This window comes from Rhipicephalus sanguineus, chromosome 4, assembly GCF_013339695.2.
Source record: "Rhipicephalus sanguineus isolate Rsan-2018 chromosome 4, BIME_Rsan_1.4, whole genome shotgun sequence".
Lineage (NCBI taxonomy): Eukaryota > Metazoa > Arthropoda > Arachnida > Ixodida > Ixodidae > Rhipicephalus > Rhipicephalus sanguineus.
Window position 1 is genome coordinate 151645005 of NC_051179.1, and position 22703 is coordinate 151667707.

At 47.0% G+C, this 22703-nt stretch overlaps 1 protein-coding gene across 1 annotated transcript; it reads left to right on the top strand.

Annotated features, from left to right (window-relative positions):
• The first annotated feature begins 2819 nt into the window (after window positions 1–2819).
• On the top strand, window positions 2820–22701 carry LOC119391744 (polycystic kidney disease protein 1-like 2). The gene is made up of 7 exons (XM_049414930.1): window positions 2820–2891; window positions 5872–6093; window positions 13497–13640; window positions 15939–16144; window positions 17132–17363; window positions 20458–20640; window positions 22302–22701. Exons 3-7 carry the CDS (start codon window positions 13545–13547, stop codon window positions 22623–22625), a joined length of 1041 nt encoding a protein of 346 aa, XP_049270887.1. The 5' UTR covers window positions 2820–2891; window positions 5872–6093; window positions 13497–13544; the 3' UTR covers window positions 22626–22701.
• The last annotated feature ends 2 nt before the right edge of the window (window positions 22702–22703 follow it).

Consider the following 22703-nt stretch of genomic DNA (forward strand, 5'->3'; position numbering starts at 1 on the left):
AGAAGAAGCCCGAACTGAAATACTCAAAAGATGGCGCGAATGTCGTCGGATAAGTTTTTTTGCGCGCACTGTGTTTTGTGTGGCCATTGTCTAAAATGCCAGAGTTGCTCGCCCGACCTGGAAGACACTTCCGCAATTCTGGAACACACTTCCGTAACAACATGCGCATGACGCGAGAAATAGTTGAGGCCCAGCGCATCTCCCCTCTCGCTGCGGGAGGTTGTGAATTAGTGTTGCCTCCATAACGCTTTCCGATAAAGCACTGGCATTTTTAAGCATGCGCTGAAGATGACGTACAGTACCAAAAGCGAATATATAGGCGCAAATTCCCGAATAAATGTTGTTGCAAGTTAAGCGTCCGTCCGCGTCGTCTCGTTTCGTCCTTGTGTGTTTATTGCGTTGCGGCATCTTGAAATTGTGCGTTCGCAGGTGATTTTTAATTCCCAGTTTGAAAACTGACTTGTGTTCATGCAAGCGCTAGAGGGTCGGACCTATGGGGAGTTTTGAGTCGTCTTGCGAATATGCCTGTTCGTCACTTGTGATTTGCGAATCGGAAGCTTCCCTTGTTGTTCGTGAACATATGATGCCCATATCATAAAACGTATGATGGGGTATTCATAAAAGGTTATTATACTACAAGTGCTTTTTTATGATACCATGCAGTCGTAATGCTGGAGAGTGCAATAAGTGACGGAAAGTTGTCAATTGCATGCTTACAAAAAAGCTTCGTAAATTCGGCAGTGACCGCGTATTAACGAAAGGCTCTTACGCTAGAACTGTTCACAAGAACAAATTTCAGACATTCAAAATTCTGAGCACACAAGTAGTGAAGACGCCCGGCATATGGCAAGAAACAAGAAAAAGATAAATTTTGTGAATTAGGCTCCTAGATTTGATGAAACCTGCATGACGCACGCTGTCGTAGATTATTTCCCCCGTGTCATTCCTCCCTGTGTAGCGTCCAGCACGCTCGTCGGGACGAGAGAAGAGGCACCCACTCCCCAGCTCCCCTTCTATAGAACATGTCACCGCTTTAAATTGCAAAATGGTCGATAACTTAGCTTCGTGCATACGCAGGTGACGTTCAGTGCCGGTCACGAGCCGACGGAGGCCGAAATCCTTCGAAGCCCTGGTCCCGAGTGGCGCGGCAACCGCACGCTAGTTCCACGGGTGGCTCTGGGCGGTCGGCCGCTGTACGTGGCCGTTCGCCTGAAGCTCGAGTGGGGCGTGGGAGCCCTGCGTCCCGCAGACCCTCGCCGCGTCCGCTACAGGCTGTGGACCGCACTGGTGGCTTGCCGCAGCTGGCGACGCCCCGCGTGGTCGGGCCGTGGCTGCGCCGCGGTCCTCGACTCGTCGCTCGAGACGCTGCACTGCCGCTGCTCGCACCTGTCCTGGTTCTCCGGTGCCCACTGGGTTGCGCCCAACGAGATCTCTTGGCGCAAGGTGAGTGGAGCCATTTCTTTGGTTGGCGTGTTTTTGCCTTAACGGGTGCGTATTAATCTTTCTTCATTAAAGAGCACAAAATTTATTCAGGCGTGACGCATCGCTTTTATATTTCACAGATGGAAAGAAGCTGTATTGGAGGAGCCCTCGAAGTGTTATTTGCCGTTGATATACAAAGATTATTTTATGAAAGTTATGCTCCCAGGGCTACACGAATGCGTATATACCTTCGGACCTGTTTTTTTATACAGCAAATTCTTTGGCTGTAGCAGCCGCGCTTGGAGTAAACATACATATTTTTGACCCCATTTGTCACCTGTCGGTGCGGTTAGCACAGGGTCACTGGGTCCTGTGACGTAACCGCTGATAGCGAGCAGACACCGGGGCAAGCATACAATAAAGAGCCGGAAACTGCGGCGGTCATTAGTTTCAGCTAACCTGCATCCCCCGGCCAAGGATGGCTGCCCCCTGCAAGCGATGAAAATTCTGGTTTCTATGGCGAGAAATATGTTTTAGGTACTCTACCTAGCATGCACCAGTGCCATGCATGAAGGATACATTTCTATGAAATAATTTCTATGATACTCTAAGATGATGATCCAGCCCGTTGAAAAAAAAAAATTCGGCAGATCCCACGTACAGTGGGAATCGATGTTATGCGAAGCATGCGCGGGATCGTGACTGTGGCGTAATTTTTCACATTGAGCGAAAATTTACGGAATGACGCTAGAGAAATGAGGAAGTGGTATACGCACACTCATTTGTTGAAGAGTCGCATATCTATTATATAACCACTTGTGTACAGTTGCATAACGATGCCAACAGCAACATGGGTGTTACCAACACCAGACGCGGTAAGCTGATATGTAGTGCTTATATTCTTGAGTACTGGATAGCGCGAATCCTAACAGAACAAAGAAGGAACACAGATGCACAGGACAGACGTTACTAGCAACTAAGCTTCATTCAGAAAAGTTTCCCTGAATATATAGGGAACCCAAGCTCAAGTTTGCGGCGCGACGACAGCGCCGCGCCAGCCGCACTGCGGCTCTGTCGGAAAGCTCTGAACCTCAGGCGCGGCCGACTCGGCCCCTTTCACGGTAGCGGTAGCGCACGTGCGCACGCGTTCTTCTCTCGGTGCGGGTAACTGGGGGGCCGTCAGGTGGTATACGTTGAACCGAGAGGCTTGCTGTGCGAAGCTGCGCATTTCCGCGATGGCAGAAGCGACCCCGCGGAAGCGCAAGCGTGGTCCGAAGTATTGCGGCTTAGTGGCCAGCCACAACAGTCCGAAGTCCGAGAACCAGGCACGCGATTTACGTGTGAAACTGTATTGTTTCGTGTCGCACGAGAAATACAGGCGGCAAGCGTGGATAGCTGACAGCGCTGTCTCGCCTTCTATTTTGGTTGTCTGAGTTCATCGCTTTCGTTCGTTTCGACTACCTGAATCGGTAACGCCGCGCATGCACGCAGCGACTACAGTAATGATTACACGCTGTCTTCTCGCATTGTGAAAGTCCAGTTATGGTTGTAGGTGAAACAACTTTGTGTTTTGATTCTCCGTGCTCGTGAGAACTACCCGTCGTTGTTGAACGTTCACACTCGCGCTATACCGTTAGCGTTGCGCGGTTGGTTGAATTCAACTGAACTCGGCACATTGTCAGAAGTTCGGGGCCATGGCCGTGTAATTTCTTTTTTTCGCACGCCGCAAACGTTTGTTCACGAAAGTACACAACTGCTACTGTTCAGCATGCCACATCAAAACAACAATCCTATGATTCGTAGTTCACACCGCAGAACATCGATAGCGTGTACGGCTTCATTTCGGAGTGCATGTGAACCATTATTCATATTTAACATGACAGAATGAGACTTACCTCGAGGTATGCGTCCTACACGGTGTAATCGCGACTTGGGAAATGCATTTCGCTTTGAGTCGGGCGTCGTTGTCGTCGATCGTCTGCTCTTCACCGTTAAGGTGATTGACGAGCCTTTCTCCCTTTATCAAGTTCGCTTTTCGGAAGTGCCACTCAAGCTTGAAGATCCTTTTGAAGCCGCACTGCACGCGGTACATTGTGAGACGCCGCAAGTGCACCGCGAGAGCTCTGCACGTGCACGGAAGCGAGCGGCAACGCGGTGGAGAGAAGGGAAAACGCTCGCTGCTGACACCCCAGTTTTTCTTTTTCTGCCAGAGATGCCGCTGCCTGTCAAGAGCAGCAGCGCCGCTAAGCGTTGCTTGGGAAGCCTATGGTACGCAGCCGCGTGCCACGCGCAGATGAACTGCACGTACGTTTCCAAAACTTAATTAGAGCGCAACCACATGACACATTCACACACCCACACACCCAGGCATCAACCACGTACAGCGCTCACTTCCAACTGATTTATTCATCGCACGGGCTTGAGTAATATAAAACGAGATGAAAAATTAATACAACGAGATGACAAGTATGCGCACCTGGTTGCGCATGCTATAATGTGTGGCTGTGACGCAGGATTCTCCGAGACAAAGATTCTTGGCAGAAGCACAAGGAAAACTGCACGTGAAGTGTTAGAGGCATTTTGCATAGAAAAAGACAAGGACCGCTGTGTAAGCACCCCGTCGCTATCTCTGTTTCCCAGTGAATTTCAGTTCATCAGTTCTAGACTGCGAGATGGAAGGAACAGGAAGGAAATGTACGTCTTGATTGTGTGTGTGTTGGCTTTATCGGATGTTAATGCGCGCGTGTGCCTCATGTATATATTCAACCCGTGCGATCAATAAATCAGTTGGAAGTGAGCGCTGTACGTGGTTGATGTCTGGGTGTGTGGGTGTGTGAATGTGTCGTGTGGCTGCGCTCTAATCAAGTTTTGGAAATGATCTGCCAACTATACCAACAACAAGTTCTTTGAGTGCACGTACGTTACAGCCACAGTTGCAGTTGTTATAGTTGCGTTATAGTTCTTATGCTTATACTTGTCCGTTATAACGAAGAACGCACGCACGTTTCACGAACCTGTGTGTATGTGTAGGAGGGGTTCTTGACAGTTCTTGAACGAGGTCATCATCACCGTGATAAGTGAGCACCAGTAGCTGGACCGGACTTGTTATCGGATCCGTTCGTGATCGCGGCTACGAGGGGTCTAAGTGTAGTGAAGTGCAAGGTATAGTGCAGCTGGTGGAAATACTTGATGCGTCTTACAAGGAAATGATCTATAATGCCTCCTGTCTTGGACGTGGCAGCGAGGTCTTTTGATGTCCTGTCCACATTCAAGCCGTCTTTCTCGCAGTGTAAGGACCAGACGTTGTTGGGTCTTGATAAGTCAATGTCGAAGTTACCGGTAATGATGAGAGGCCTGGTTCTGTCGGCAGATTTATTGTAGGGAAGCAGTCACCCCTGTTTTTTTTTTTTTGTAATCCACGCAGTCCACGTGGCGAAGCACGTGGACAAGTGGATGGTAGTCTTCCAGGGATGTTCTGTCTTCAGCTCCCTCACTTTCCTTGCGTTGGCCGCGGTGGTGTAGCGGTTACGGTGCTCAGCTGCTGATCCGAAGGTCGCGGGTTCGATCCCGGCCGCGGCGGTTGCATTTCGATGGAGGCAGATGCCCATGTACTGTGCGATCGTGGTCCACGTTAAGGAATACCAGACGGTCAACATTTCCAGGGCCTTTCTCTATGATGTCTCTGATAATAATATCGTGGTTTTGGGACATAAAACCACGACAATTATTATTATCACTTTCCTTGCGTGTAAATGTCTGTGTTCGCCGTTACTGTGTTGGTTCAGACTTTGTATCACCTGGGGCACATTCCTGCATAACATGAACTCTGATATGCGGGTATGTGCCACACGTGACTGAGAGAAAGGGTTTCATGACGTACGCGATAGGTATTTTGCGTTATTCACGTCATGACCAGTGAATCGTGTTCGTCATGCACTGATCCCCTGCTATGCCAATTTTGGTAAGTTACAAATTATGGAGACGACCAGGAGAGCACCCAGACGTAGGCGGCTAGATAGATAGATAGAAATGGGCAAAGTGCCTGAGGTTCGCTAAGAAATGCTTCGCCTTTAAAATGTGCAACTACACTCTTAATCAGATCCTGGTTAAATCTGGCCATATCCAGGAAACCAGACGGAAAATTCCCTGTTTCCTAGCTGTATCTAGCACTTTAAGCGGGACCCGATTAGGAGTGTAGTAAGGAAAACCCCTGTAAAATATTTTGTAGTTATAGGAGTGTGTTATTCGCGCTTGTTTATGCACGTTCGAGTAAGCAAGGAGGCTGCTTCCTTGCTTATGATGTTCTTTGCTTCCACGAGTTTTCACCTTGTTGTTTATTACGCAGACTTATTTTTCGTATACTGCTGATTTAGAGTTAAAAAAATGTGCTGAAGTTCCAACTGTTCAATTTGCATGGCACCGCTTAACGGTGATTGCGTCGTGGTGCAGGTGTCGCGCGGCGTTCGCGAGCGCCACCTGCTCGTTAGTAGCTGCGTGCTGGCGCTGTGGCTTCTGTACGGCGCTGTGCTGCTGTGGGCTCGACGAGCAGACCAGCGGGACGAAGTGTACAACACGGTGACCGACCTGCAACAGAACCTGCCCACCGACCAGCAGCCCTACATCGTCACCATCATCACCGGCTTCCGTCGCAATGCCGGCACCACCAGCAAGGTGCGTGTTAATTCTTCGCTTGTATCGCCTTTCATACCGTCGTGCGAAGCTGCTGTAAACGCTCCCCATACGGTCCTTATCAGATACCGCCTAACAACTGGACTACTTTTGTGTATCTATGACAACTTGACTGCACTACGGCGTTACGTCACGCTCTCATCGTGTTGGAATTGTTATTCTGTCGTTCTTTATGCAAATCACGCGTTGTATATCAGATAGTGAAATCTTTATCACATCTAACTTTTTCAAGTGCTTTTCTAAAAAGCTAATTACCACTCGCTAAATACAAGTTATTCTGAACAAATACAGTTATCGCGCCAAAAAACATGCCTAGGGAACACGTGGCATTATTAATGGCCACTGAATGACGTAATCATGAATGTTGAAAAAAGTTCAATATCACTCTTTCAAAAAGAACGACACAACCTGTCTTCGGTACATACAAACTCAGTAGTTTATACGAATCATTATTCTCTTGGAGAAGCTAGGTGTGTTTTATAACGGCAGGTCTATCTTAATGGGAAGTTTAACCGTGTTAACGTTATTGATGGCATAAATCCATGTTGTGTATGCTTTAATACTGCTATTCACATGTATTGCTTACGCGTACAAGACATTTGTCGTGCATAGCATCAAACACGTTGTCTTGTTTGTATTGCGTACATTTATTTGAATTCAATCATGTTCCTTGTAGATTTCAGGAATTTTATTCCTTCGGGATAATGGCTGTACTTAAATAAATGGATAGACATGCGTCGCGACTTTGCGCTCCATTTTATTGATCCGTCGGTAATTTGTCAATTGGTTTTCCCTTCCTTCCTTTCTTTTCTTTTCTTTCTTTCTTTTTGACGGGGGGGGGGGGGTGACTGGTGCAATTAGTTCTTTGCTGTCGACGGCAAGAGTAGGAATGCTTGCCAGACACCTAAGTGTAGACCTTATGGCTTTTGTTTTTACGACCACGCTGTCTTTTGTTGTAAAAAATCAACCTAAATACATAAATTTGATTTAAGAACACCGCGGGGGAGCTGAGCTAAGCGTGAATGGTTGTGAACGTTAGGAGTCTTAACTGGTGCCTACAGTTTTAGAATACCGAATAGTAAGCGTCACGCCGAATTTAACCATACAGTTTCAAACAATATTTACTTGAGGGAACTCTGGCGCTGCACTCGTTCAGCCACCGCGGGAATGATGTGTAGGTCATGGTTTTGCATAGTCTTCATGGTTGCTACTTTGAACGCACTAGTAGCTTGGTTTATTGTGGTGTTTTGGCTTTTGTTTTTAACAAAAGAGTGGCTCATAGTCAACCTCGTGAGCTGATTTGAATTGGTGAGCCCTAAAAGGGTCAAGGTGGTCAAGTAGGACTGCTGAACTTTTGCTGAACTTCATCTTGTGACAAAGCGGCTGCAGGCCATACGAAGCCACACGGAGCCGAAAGAACGGAGCTTAGGAAAACTCATGTATTACCCATCATTCTCACGCTGTCTGAAGTGCTGTGCGTTGCAGCTCCCACAGACGCTAGCGCCAGATTTCCCTCTTATGTGCGATTATAAAACCCTGTGGATTTAACAACTTCTGTTCTTTGTATTGCCAATCATAGTGCACTCATCGCTACGCGCGGACTGATTTCGTTCATAAGGCAGTGGGACAACGCATGTGGCACGTTATGTCCTGCATTTACGCGGCTTCACAGTATACATAATATCGCCTTAGCGTGCATCACATGCTCACTGCCACAATTCATTTCATGGCGAGAAGCTATTAAACGTAATAACAATTCACAGTTGCCCCAAGGCATATATCAGTGAAGCGTGAACATTAATTAGAATTATAAATGCGCAGTTACGTCTTCTGCATGCTGTCGCATAGGTACAGAGTCGTGCGCAGTCGCCCTATTTAGTGATGCTTCCTAAAAAGCTCTTTGGTCTTCTCGGTGTGATATTGACACTCCACGATTAGTCGTTCTGATCCACACATAGGTAGTCCGAAGTAGAAGACCACTAGTAGCAGACTGTTCACGTGATCAAATATGGTTGCACCCATGCTGCTTTACTGGGAAGCATTTGTACTAACCATGGTTGGGCAAAGATACTTTTAAATTGTATCTCCACTATCCCTCAAGAGGAAGGTATATAACAGCTGCATCTTACCGGTACTTACCTACGGAGCAGAAACCTGGAGACTTACAAAGAGGGTTCAACTTAAATTGAGGACGACGCAGCGAGCGATGGAAAGGAAAATGATAGGTGCAACCTTAAGAGACAGGAAGAGAGCAGAGTGGGTCAGGGAACAAACGGGGGTTAAGGATATCATAGTTGAAATTAAGAAGAAGAAATGGATATGGGCCGGCCACGTAGCACGTCGGCAGGATAACCGGTGGTCATTAAGGGTAACTGACTGGATTCCAAGAGATGGCAAACGCGTGAGGGGGAGACAAAAAATTAGGTGGGTAGATGAGATTAAGAAGTTTGCAGGTATAACGTGGCAGCAGAAAGCACAGGACCGAGTTGATTGGCGGAACATGGGAGAGGCCTTTGCCCTGCAGTGGGCGTAGACAGGCTGATGATGATGATGACGATACAAGATACTCAGGCAAGAAGTATTTGAGATACAGATACAAGATATCACAACACTGACTGCATCCGATACGATACATTGCAATTGTATCTTAAGATACTTCGATACATGCTCAAATTTGTTATTATATACCTATATAACGTAGTATTAAATGCCTATGCACAAAAGTGTTCGCTTGAAAATTTATGAACTGCGGCCAGTTTTGTTTCATTTGAATGAAATGCCTGTCAGTATCTCAAAAGCTTTGTATTTCTTGCTCAAGGTATATTAGTTTCATTCCGAAACAACGTATTGGCGTTGCTTTAGCTGCTTAACGTGACAGCTCTCGATACACTTTGCTGAACCTTTCACAAGAACTTTGTAAGCCTCCGCACGATGGTGCAAATACCCTGGTGGAGTTCTACAATGGCCGCGAACGTATTACCGTAATACGTTCGCGGTCGGTGCTCCGGTACTGCGAAAACCGTAATAATTACGGTTCTCGCAGTACCGGATCACCGGACAGGTGTACATCAGCAAGAACGCTGGTAGCGACATTCATTGCGACGCATCGTGTTTACGCAGAAGACATGAAACTGAAATTACCTTTATATTCACTTATCTGCTGGTGTAGAGCGTTCGTTAGTGACGTACTCAGTAATGCGCACTCTTTTAACAATTTTCTTCTACGAGAGAATATGTGCAGCCCAGAAACGTCTTAGAGTTGCACAAAGCGCCGTAGCACACCACCGCTAGTACACTATATTGCCACTTATATCTCAGAATACCTGGTGATTAGTAAAAAGCCTTTAGGGAAGCCTAAAAAAGGAAATCCAATATATCTAAGTAAAATAGAAAAGAGGTTCCGTATCAAACACAGGGAAAAAGTATAGAAACATGGTGCAGGCGGTTGCCCCAAGAGCTAATAATAATTGCTGCGTTTTACGTCCCAAAACCGCGACATGATTATGAGAGACGCCGTAGTGGGTGGCCCCGGAAATTTCGACCACCTGGGGTTCCAAAACCTATTCACATGGGCCTCTAGCATTTTGTCTCCATCCAAATGCGTCTGCCGTGACCTTCGGGTCAGCAGTCCAGCACCATAACCACTAGCCCACCGTCACGGGAAGCCCCCAATCGCTGTAACAATTAACCATGTAAGGCAAGACCACATAAAGTTCAGTGCCTATGGAAAATAGCCTAAAACGGCTCGTTGGGATGCTCGTGAGAAAAACGGAGCATTCGGTATAACAATCTTTCCCGAATTCTTTTACTAACATCTTTAATATGGCTCCTAAAAATTTACGTTGTTATAATGCAAACTCAATTTCGCTACTTTACTAAGTAGTAAGCAGAATTTTTGTTACTGTATACTCCAGGCACGAGCAGATTATATATTTGTTCTTAACATCGCCTTGACATAACAGTAAACTCAAATGGAATATAAGTATGCAAACACCAGCAGAAACGAAGAACACAGTTATAAGTAAGGGGGGATAAAATGAGAGAGGTTACCTTGGCAGCTCGTTAAAGACATATTGCAGTAACCGGACCGAAAAAAAACCAATACAGAGACACATGTAATGTATGGGATGGAAAAGACGGACAGCTGAGAAAGAACTTGTGCTAACAATAAAATATGATTTTAAAAACTCACTGAATAAATAAAAAAAAAGACGTACGCCAAGATAGCTTCTGTTAGGTGAATGCTTGTTCTGTTAGATCCAGCATAGGTACCGGTGGCGCTACAGCTGTTAGAATCTTATTTGCATATCTCATTGCATCTAAATCAAACTTACATCCACGAGGTCCTTCAAATCGCCGATGTGTGAAAGCGTCAAGACTCACAGCAACCCAATAATTGTATTCTTCAGACTTCGTGACGAAACACAACGCAAGATAAACTTCGATAACGACACTACAGTGTCATCAGAATTTGTACGAAAGACGCCGCACGCATTGGAGCATGCGGCACGGGATAGTGGCTAAGAGCCAGTGTCATGGCAATGACACAACTAAAAAGAAAAATAGAATACTGAGAGAGAAAAAGGTCGGCTGGGCGTCGATGTTCGCGCGCTTGTCTTACTACACGATGCGAGCACCACCACGTGACTCTGATCTATCAATACGGACGCTCAGAGCTCATCATCCCCTGCACTCGCTGGGAAACTCTGGCGGAAAGATAAAATAATGTCACTGATTTTAGTTTTATTCTGGTGGCTTAGTGAAAGCAGTATCAGCATGAGGAGCTCAACCAACGTTTATTGTTTCTCACGGTGGTGTTGCAGTATCTTGTATAATAAGATACACGATACATTATTGAAAGTATCGGAAATACAGATGCTGATACATGTCTTGCGAGACGTGTCGCGATACCGATACATGATACCCAAAGAGTATCTAAGGTAGTATCTAAGATACATGTATCTTCGATACTGCCCAGCACTGGAACTAACTGAAGAAGCAGTCGGTGATAAAAGGTGTTGACGAATAACCATATAACGAACATGCCATGGGCATGCGAAGTTGCGAGCATTACTGGAACACGCAAATGAAAATTCCCACATAACGACAAGCTAAAGTGCCAATCTTCGCATTCGTTTGTGTTTTTGAAACGGTAGTTTCATGATGACCACGAAGCTTTTTGTATTACCGCGAAAATATCTGCATGACGTCACAAACACTTACATGCAAGCGTTCCCTAGAAGGCTATGCAAGACAGGCTATAAATAATACAGCGCAGAGATTTGTTCGCAAGCTACAGGCCTGTAGCCAGGAATCTTTTTTTTTGGGGGGGGGGGGGGGGGGGGGGGGGGCACTTTCTGAAAGTCTTGAATATTTGAGAAAGACACCTATTTTCATTATTTTTGGTAAAAATACCTGCTTCACCCAAATTTGGGGGGGGGGGAAGGGGCGCAACCCCCTTCCCCCCCCCCCCCCCGGCTTCTGGCCTGACGGGCTAGCTAACATGCTGCATTTATAAGTGCTCGTCTTATAACGAATTTTGCACACAAAAAGCACGTTTTGTACAATTCGTACAAGAATGGCCGCCGGTCATGTTTTAGTGAACAAAGGAATGATGAGGTACACTGGCTATGACGTAACGGAACTGCAAGTGGCGAGAGCACCGATTTTTGGGCCAGTTGGATTTGCATAGCAGAACACCTAAGCGCACGTAAACTAGGACAGAGGGAGGTGATGAGAACACAAGCACTTACTTCCAACTAATCATTTTATTTACGAAGCCGCATAGCATGAACACTTTCTTTCATGACGTCACAAGACTGTAATGCCGACATCAGGTGAATATGCTCAGAAACTGTGGTTCTTTAGATGAGGTAATGGAAGTTGCGTTGACTCATGACTGACACGCCCTTCTAATCAAATCATCTTCTATTATCTCACTGACATCTTGGCTCTTATTTCTAGCTACCACCCTGCACAAATCATACAACGGTTCACAAGGCTTTCCTATCTTTCACCTGCACTCATTGCAATAGAAAGATTGCGGTCCCGATAGTTCCCCACCTTGCTCTTATGTTCCATAAGTCTTTCGTTCAAACATTTACCAGTCTGGCCGGTGTAGCTGAAACCGTATGGTAATGGGATCTCATATACTACCCCAGATACACATGATACAAATGGGTCCCGACGCTTCATACCGCAAGGTCTTTCGTTTTCTTGAATGGTTTGATCATTTGGCAAGGTTTTTCCTGCATAACACGTCGCACCGCCTAAAGAAGATTGGAAACTAAAAAGAAATCAGAGTGGTGCTTTCTGCGCCCGAGAATCTCGAAAAACTTTGCCAAATGACCAATCCATTCAAGAAAACGAGAGAGCCATGCAATATCAAGCATCGGACTCAATTGTACCGTGTTTATCAGGTCCAATTATCACGCGGTTTCAGCTTCATCGGCCAGACTGGTAGGTGTCTGAATCAAAGACTTATGGAACAGAAGAGCAAGGTGGGGAACTATCGGGACGGCAATCTTTCTGTACATTGCCATGAGTGCGGGTTAAAGGTCGGAAAGCCCTGTAAACCGTTGTATGATTTTTCGCAGGGTCATAGCGAGAAATAAGAGCCAAGATGTCAGGAAGATCATAGAAGCTGCTTTTATTACAAAGGCGAGTCAGTCATGTGTCAGCGCACCTTCCATTATTTTATCATACAAAGAAACACAATTTCTGAGCATGTTAATCTGATGTCGGCATTAGTCCTGTGACGTCACGAAATAAAGTGTTCATTTTATGAAGTCTTGTGAACAAATGATTTATTTGGAAGTGAGTGCTTATGTTGTCATCACCTCACTCCTTGTTTGCGCGCGCTTAGAGGTTCTGCTATGCGACTGGTGGTCTGTTCTAAATGGAGGCCAGGACAAATCATTTATACTCAAACAATTTTGAGCCTTCAATAGGAAAGGCGCATTTTTTTGCAGCATTTTTTACTGACAAGCCTAACTGCATGCGCCCCATTTCAGTATTTCTGTGAAATGCCATCCCATTCCAGCTGAAGAAATTAGTTTAGCGAGTTGATTTCGTATGGGCCCACGTGTTCCTTTGTTGGTAAATGTGGTGGAATCGCTTTTATACTACCTCTTTCAACAAAATCTTCAGATTAGGGTCAGCAGTCGTCCTGAATCTTTCTCATCTACGTTTTCGTCTTTTGGCGCTGCAACGACTTTACGTTACCATCCCATATCAGTGAAGAAGCAGTAGACTCACCGCAACTCTACCGTTTATTAAAATGACGGATTATCTGCAATGATATGCAGAGTCGCAAACTAGAACGCCAGGTAAGAATAATGAAATTCCTCCCACCTCGAATTGACTTGCTGTGTGTGTGTGTGCAGGTGTGGCTGCAACTGGTGGGATCGGAGGGCTCGTCTCGCACGTTCCTCATGAAAGACGAGAACGTGAATCCGGGCACGCTGCAGCGCAAGTCCGAGGACTACTTCCTCGCCACCACCGAGCGCGCTCTGGGCGAGATCACCGAAGTAAGCGAGGGGCACTCTGCGGATACGCTCGTAATCTGGTGCTTACAATAGTGCTTCGGAGCTTCCGTGCCACTTGTTTGAATCAATACGGCACGTACTAAAAAAATGCCACGGTTTCACCTCGAGGGCGAAGCAACGACTACTATAGAAACGAATTGAGATGTGTACGAAGTAAGGCTAGCAGCCAACTTCATCCAACCCGGCGTAAGCCAACAAAACGCCGCCGTCGGAAGCGCCGAAACCTAGCAGTTGGAGAGCAGTCAGAACACCACGCACAGAGGTATGAACCATCTGCCAAACTGCGAACATAAGACGCGCGCCCCCGCACCCGGTCAAGCTAAGTGCGGAGTCTGCCGGAGCCACGCAGCCGCCCATGATAGATGTCCATAATCTGAATGGTTTTATTCCTCTATAGGCGCCATTACGTTTACGCCGCACGCTTTACTTCCTTTACTACTCCACCTGCCCGTGTTTTTTTGCGGTAAACTTTGATGGCTGTGTCGCCCGGTAACCTGCATCAGATGTGTTATTTAGTGCGCAGGTGGCGATTCGCGATGGTAGATATGACACATGACGTCATAAGCGTGCGCAGGGTTCCCCTTCAGGGGGGGGGGGGCGAAGGTTCGTCGCAGCGCCCCCCTCCCTATTATGTCAATGTATGCGGCTGCCTTTGCGCCCCTCTTCTCGCCCCCCCCCTACAATGTATAGGGCTGACTTTGCGCCCCCCCCCTTCTCGCCCCCTTGACCCCCCCCCCCCCCCTGCGCACGCCTATGCATGACGTGGTAAGACAGACTCTTGACTTCATCTTTCAGTGGAGACTGCAGCCGCTGCTGTACCGAAGGTGCGCACGATTTCTGTTGAATATTTTTTTATTTGCGAGTTTCACAGGAACAAACGTTACATATGTGGCGTAATGGTAACTATGTTAACGTTAACTAAATAGCAAGATAAGTGCCGCGCTGCTTAAGTAGTGATATTCCTTCTTTTCCCTGAGTGCTACGCGAATGAGCATGTTCAGTACAGACTATATTGTACTTTGTGTTGCAGGAGGGATTTTTCGACAAATCTGAGCATACCTCGGCATGACTTGTCTTCTTCCTATGTCCTTGCCGCCACTAACATACGCAGGCATGTACGCATGCGAATACACAAGACAGAGCAGATAGAGATTAAAAACGCAAAGGTCACACAAGGACACGTCAAGGGACGAGATTTTATACCCAGCATAAAAGAGCTAGGTATTGCAATCGCATTTGTGGTCGTGTACAATTATTAATTTTCGTTGTGTGAATTGTCTACATTGGTTGGCAAACTTACTCATGAGTTGACTCCCTCAGACTGACTCAGATCCAGCCGTGAGTCTGAGTCTGAGTGAGTCCGGATGAGTAATATTTAGGTCAGTTTGAAACCGAGTGAGTTCGGTTGAGTCAAATTTTAGTGAATCTAAGTCCGAGTGGGGAAAATCTGATGAGCCTGAGTCCGAGTAAGCCCTAAGCACAATATATATTCTTGAGTGAGTCTGAGTGAGCTCCGAATTTTTTGCCTACCTACAGGGATAACTACTATACTTCAACATTATTATCAGCCTTATGACGGCTTACATTGATGCAGATACTTCAACGCACTAGCGTTTATACGCCAGCTCCATATTGATCAGAGGCGTGCCTGGAACCTCCCCCCCCCCCCCAAACCCGCAAAATTTTTCAAAGTAAGTTCTTGATAAAAATATGTCGTCTGAGTCGCATCTTTCAATAAAAATGCCCTTACTGGATTGAATCACTGATAACTCTATCTGAAGGTACCAGATCAAAATGCGTATTGCAGAGCACCAATTATGCGAGATATTGGCGTTTAATTGCGTTGATATCCTGATCGAAAAAGCTAATTATACGTTAATATACGTACAGACTCTTAGTCGACTCACTCACTCACTCACTCACTCACTCACTCACTCACTCACTCACTCACTCACTCACTCACTCACTCACTCACTCACTCACTCACTCACTCACTCACTCACTCACTCACTCACTCACTCACTCACTCACTCACTCACTCACTCACTCACTCACTCACTCACTCACTCACTCACTCACTCAGATCGAGCCGTGAGTCTGAGTAAGTCCGAGTGAGTAATAATTAGGTGTGTTTGAGTCCAAGCGAGTACGGTTGAGGAAAATTTTGGGGAGTCCGGGTGAGCCCTAAGGGCAATATATATTCCATGAGCGAGTCCGTGTGAGATCCACATTTTTTTGCCGACCTGTGATTGTCTATGCTTCAACTGTTCTCCGTTGCAGGTCGTCTTCACCCTCGAGGCCCGCGGCAACCACGCTCCGTGGTTTCTGCACACCGTCGTGGTGCAGGACATGCTCGAAGATCTGGTCTGGGTGTTCTTTGTCGAGCAGTGGCTGCAGCCAGAAGAAGGAGACCAAGATCAGCCCAAGAGTTTCCGCTTCCGACCAGCCGACGGGCAGCAGCAGGCCGACTTCTGGACGCTTTTTCGGTAACGCGTCTCCGCGTTCATTGCCGCACGGTTACTGCCCTTTGCATCCCACATAATTTCATGCAGCTAACACGGTAATGTCGTGAATGAACTATAGTAGTTTGTTAAAAGCGTAATTAGTAAAGCTAGGCTAGTCCTGGTTCCCTTGTCCTTCTCCGGACGCCATCTCGTCGTGTCGGCTTAGCGGAAAAACTCCTTTCTCGCTACTCTGGTCCGTACAAGATATTGCGCCAACTGTGCTAGGGTAATATATAGTCATTCTAAGGACACCAACCGCACAGATGGCTTCGGGATGCAGGAGACGTACTCGTGGATATCGTACGTATACTGAAATTTTAGTTCTTACGAAAAATCTGCGGTGTCAGCCCACATTCTTACAGCCCTGCTTGTCCACACTGCTTGGAAATATAAACAACTAAACTTTTCTTGTTACCAGTGTATTTTCTTTTATACACGAGATGTGCGTATTTCGCCAAAATGCGACTGAGAGTAACTTCGGACTAACGCACACCTGTCCACACGCACCTGTCGCATCTAAATGAGAGGGGCTATGCGAAGCATAGGTATTGTAGCCAAGAAGACACAACGAGCATTATTAGTAGATTTTAATGCGTGGATTGAAAGGGGCGAAAAACAGCTCGACGCATGTGTGGTTTGATCCGAAAGCGTGCTTGGTCCCCACCGGCGGCGAGTTATTTGCTCGTCCATTTGCAAAGGTTGTGGTTACGGTTCCCACTGGGAGCGAGTTGGTTTTCCGTCCGCTTCGATCGATTCCCATTGATGCGATAATTTCTGTACAAATGCAAACCATTCCCCGTATGCTTTCCTTGGTGTCATTGCTTGTTTTCTTCATCAGGTTGTGTCCAACTAAGAAACAGGCCCTTCGATCCATAACCGCTCCTTTCGTTCGTGACGCGTAGTTGTAATGCAAGATCCTTCATCTAGGCTAACAGTGCTCTTCCTGTTGACGTCCTTCCAACTACCTAGGCGTCGTCTACAGCGCCATTTTTTCACGGGCCACACGTGGTTCAACGTGATCGCGCGCTACCGGAGCTCCAAGTTCACGCGCGCACAACGTGTCACCTGCGCGCTGTTCGTAATCCTGTCGGCCATGATGTTCAACGTCATGTACCACGACGTCGACACGAGCTCGGACGGCGAGCACCTGAGCTTCTTCGAGGTTCCCGTGCACCTCAACGACTTCTTGCTAGGACTCCAGGTGGGCCGGCTCGCGGCCAGCTTGCATAAGTGACAGCTGATATAAATGTCCTGAGAAAATTTGGAGGCGCAAAGAAACGAGGGCAAGAAATGACAGGACTGGCACCAGTCCTGTCATTTCTTTCCATCGTTTCTTTGTGCCTCCGAATTTTGTCAGAACATGCAACAACGAGACCAACAACGCGTTTTAGTTAATAGAAATGTTGGAGTTTTACCACCTAAAACCACGAATGATTGAGAGACGCCATAGTGGAGGGCTCCGAAATATTCGACCACCTGGATCGTGACCTAAACCTGAACAAACAGGCAGCCGGGATTCGATCCCGCCACCTTCAGGTCAGCAGTCAAGCACCATAACCTCTAGACCACCGCGGCGGGTACGTAAGTGGCAGGTGGGCAAATCGAAGCACACAGAGAGAAAACCACAGGACGCGGCCTGACGGCCAACTAGAAACCGTAATGTCAAAACGCATGCTATATACTACCACCCGACACGCAACTCGCACAGAAGGGACTGGCATGTTCTTGCAGCACACCTTGGGACAAGGAAGTGAGGCTGTGTGATGTGTGACAGAAAATAGGGGACTATAGTCGGATACAACTTTAGAGGTCCGCGGCATTTCCTCTTCAAAGGCGGATGCACACATGCCCTGCACCAATGGGCGCGCACTCCAGACTGACGTCAGGAGCCGGACGACCGCTGACTACGCCTTCCGAAAACATCAGTGTGTGCCTGAGCGGAACTATTTCTTTAGTCGCGGTTGCCGCGCTTAAGTCGTCTGGGCGGTGCTGCTCCAGTCTTCTTAAGTTGTATCCGACTATAGGAGGAATCGTTGAACAGGTAATATTTGTCGCTGGAGCCAATGTTTCGACAAGGGGGCATGTCTTCGTCAGCGCAGCAATTGCCTTACTTAACAGCGTTTTAATGTACGCTTTGCTCACTCTGCCCCAACTTCAAAGGTTGATGGAGAGAAACGCAAGCTTGTGGAAAAGAAGGAGACGAGGGGGCTATTGAACTCTCCTGCTCCATCTTTTCCTTTGTGGTTGGGAATAAAAGTAGCAGTAACGCATGCAAACCTAAACATCCTCAATGAAGCGTGGGAGGCTGCGATCTCCCAAGGCGGACCTGGTCGACCAGCGCCAACTTGTCACCCGGGCACAGTTGGCGGTCCAGAACAGAGGGTTCGGGGAATAAAGAACACTAGGCTCCTACCTTCAGCAGCTGACCACTCCTCACTAAACGTTTATTCCGTCTCTCTTTGATGTTGGGGAGAGTTAGCACGGCCAGAATAGTATTCAACTAGCGGAGCTGATAAAATGAGCGACAAATGGCGCTTTAACGCAGCTGCGTTCTTGCCTGGCGGCCAGTTGCCCTTTATTTTCATCAGTTCTACTCGGCGAACTCTCATTAGTGAGCACGGTGATCATGTTGTTCTTATCGCCCTTCGAGTTTGTGGGTGATTGAGCAACGCGCTCATAAAGACTCTTGTCAAGGAAGTGGGCTCCTGCTCCAAGACAAGTCCTCTTGTCGGAACATTCACTCCAAGGAGATTCCCTGTTCAAGGATTTCCCGTTCAAGGATTCCCTGTTCAAGGAATTCCTGTTCGAGGAAAACACAAGGAGAAAATGGCACACAGCGCACACACTACGCGACGCTGTGTGACACCGAGAGGCAAATAAGAAAGAGATAACCCCGTAATAACAAATTATAGTACCGAAGTTCTTTACTAAGCAAGCAGATTACTAAGCCGACAGATTGCTTACGTGGAGAGCTTCCATAAGTTGGGTGGCGTTCGCAACGTTAATGACGTCGCAATGTTCAGTTTACAAAAGAACAATTGTATGTGATCTTGACTTGACGTGTGGCGCTAGGTGAACTGGTCAGACAAGTCAGTGCCTGAATAAACGCTTAAGACGACACCGCAACTCATTAAATGGAACGCCCACCTCAAATTTGTGACGACATTGTCATCATGCTCCGCAAGATTAATAGAGAACAAGGATCTTTTCACACATGCTGATTAACTGGCACGAGGAAATGAGGCCTTTAGCATAACAAGGACACGTGTGCAAGCCGAGTGTCACTGACTCTACAGAACTGCGAGCTAAATTTCCAGACACCGTTTCTTGCCCAGTAGTAGACAACCTTTTGTGTCTTTATTGTAACCACTCGTCCTCCTGTGACATGTTCAGCTGAAACGCGCGATTTGCGAAATTACTTGCATAAGTTCTTTTTCAACAAAGGTTTCAGTTGTCAGTAAGCGCTCGTTTTGTTTACTTTCTCCGTCCATGTCCATGCGTCCGTTACATTAAAATCAATTAAAGACTGGAGCTCATTGAAACCTAGTGTAACCAACGAATCATTCATAAACTTGTTTACAACTGCGATTGAAAATGAATTGCTTGTTTCACAAAGCGCACTAACGACATTTCAAAATCAATAAACCCTCTAAGCGATAAGTCCATGTCATGTTACTAATGCGCAGTTTTCATTTTCTATTTTTATGATTTTATTATTTTAAGTGGCATGTTCGACTATTTTGTTGTTCTAAAAATTGTTTTCATAATGTGTTATTCTAATAGTAATGTGTAATTGCTCATTCTACGCCATGTTACAATGTATACATTGTCTTCTTGTAGTTTTCAGCGATAATCTCGTCCACGATTTTGCTGTGACTAAAACTGTTTAATATTGTGTTCTTCTAATAGTAACGCATAATGTTAACCATGTATGATTTTGTGTAAACAAATAATGGTCTACTTGTGCCTTCTCTGCTACAATCTGTGAAGAGATTGGCAGTATTGTTAAATAAATAAATAAATAAATAACTAAATAAATAAATAAAAAAATTAACATTTACCAACTCGCCCAGTTTGCCATAGATCACGACAGTCATGCGACACGTGTTCTTTAGCGTTGCCTTACGGCGAATTGCACCCTTAATCGCCTTTCTCAGTAAAGCACTAGCCTAATTCGTTTTGTGAATCCAAGGTTATCTTAGAAATTATAGCCAATATCGTAGACCTTGGTCGTAAGAGACACATATTGGACGCTGAGCATTCTCTCTCTTCCTCCTTTCTCGTGGCACTCGCAGGTGAGCCTGGTGACGGTGCCACTAGGCGTGTTCGTCATCTTCGTGTTCAGCAACTGCCGTCCAAGGCCTCTGAGCGCTGCGCCCGAGCGCCGAAGGCCGCGCATCTCGCTGTTCAGTTACCTGGACAACTTATCGCACAACTACTCCGAGTCGCGCAGCGAGCACCGCACTCAGATGCTGCAGGTGCAGATTTTCCGTCAAGTGTGCGAAACCCTTGAGGACGTTGACAGCTCAGGCGCGTTAGCCTCGATAAAACACGTTGAGGATAACACATTGAGCGACGTTGTCAGCTCTGTGGCTATGATATTATGCTAATGAACACCCAGAGATCGACTGCGAATCCGACTACCAACTGTGACAGCCGCATTCTGATAAACGTAGAACGAGAAATAAGGAACATAGCTCGTGCATTTTAGTGATCAAAATGTTCTCTTCAGGACTTCTTAGTATCGTATTTTCTCGCGTATAACCCGCCCCTGCATATAAGCCGCAACCTTGACTTTAACTCTACAAAAAGAAAAGAAATCCTCGCTCATAATCCGCACGCTTACCTGCAAATATGAGGACTGTGAAGCTGCGTCTCGAGGGGGGGGTGCGCGCGCCAGTCTTCGGGCAACGAAACGCTCGCCTATTCTTGTTTGCATTTTCGAGAGACCCTTCCCTCTTCCGCCAGTCGCGAATGCACGACTCATCGACGTCGTACGTACTCGCAGCAGCTCTGTTGCCGATTTCTGCAGCAGCGGCCATCATCTCGAGTTTCTCTTTCGCTGTGAAAGATTGCCGCCGGGACACTCTCATGATGCCCAAAAAAAGGCTGGCTGAACTTACAAGAAACGGCACCTGAATCTAGGCTTAACGACGTGCTATAAACGTGCGAATAGCGTGGCCAGCGTCTGCGTGCCCGCGTGACGCTCAGCATAGAGTTTCTATGACTCTCAGTCGCTCAGTACTCTGTGGATGTGAATCTGGCAACGACTTGCGTTGGCCTCTCATCGGCTTAACACGCGTCGATGTCGATAGAGATGCGGATAAGGCACGGCGGGCTGTGCAGCGGACACCCCTCCACCCACCCACCCCCACTTTTCAATAATTGCATATAATCCGCACCACTCCCCCCTGTTTTTTAAGCACATTTTCCCGTTTTTTGGTGTGGGTTATATGCGAGAAAATACGGTATTTCGACAAAAGTACTGGTACTGACAAAAACAAGAGTCCCAGATGGACTTCATATCCTCATGCTTATCCAACAAGCCTGGCGTGCCTTCTGAGCCTCCGGATTTCATAACGTAGGCTACAGTCACATCCTCGCGGATAAAGTGTGCAGGAAAGTTAGCGGCTATTATATTCTTTTTCGCTATCATCTTCGATAAAGATATTTTGCTAAAGCTGCTTACACTGCTATACTGCGAGCGCTATGGTTGGCAGTATCTACTACAAATGTACCTGTGTGGTAAAGAATTCTACAGCGAAGTTTCTACAGCGAAGTATTATACGGCTAGTTGAAACAAAAATTCGGCTGTGCTGTATGTACGCAAGTACTCCTACCGCGTTTGTGCGACAGAAATTTGGCATGTCCACTGCTCACCACTGAACCATTAAAAGTGAAGGGAACACACGGGAGCGAACGCCATTTAAGATTTCTGGACAGGCGTAACCTATAAATAAAAATGGCTTCAATGAACGGTCCGGATCAACCCAGTGATAAACACCAGGACCGCATGTTTTACTTCAGAGGTTAACCATATGTACGGAGCGCTTAATTGAGCGGTGATTTTTTTTTTCGTGACATGGAATCGTAGAAATGTGTCATCTCGCGTAACCACATGCGTCGCCGTTGCGCGCAGGAGTATGCTCGGCTTGTGCGCGAAGGGCGTCGGGGCCTGCTTCCCTGGTGGTTCCAGCTGGTCGGCTGGGTGGTGGCGCTGGCCGGTTCCCTGGTGTGCTCGGTGGTGATCTGCCTGTACGGCTTCTCGTACGGCGACAAGCGCTCCAAGGAGTGGCTCTTCCGCTCGCTCACGGGCCTGCTTCACAACGAGATCATCCTGGAGCCGCTCAAGGTGATTCTCATCTCGGCGTGCCTCGCCCGACTCATCCCGAGGCCACCCGAAGTCGACGACTACAGCATCCGGAACACGCTCACCGAGCTACCGGAAGATCTGAGGCCGTGACCCGAGGCTGTCCTGTCCGACGTCGTGACGCCGTCGGCGGCTGGGAATTGGGAGCGCTCGATGGACGGCGGCGCACTT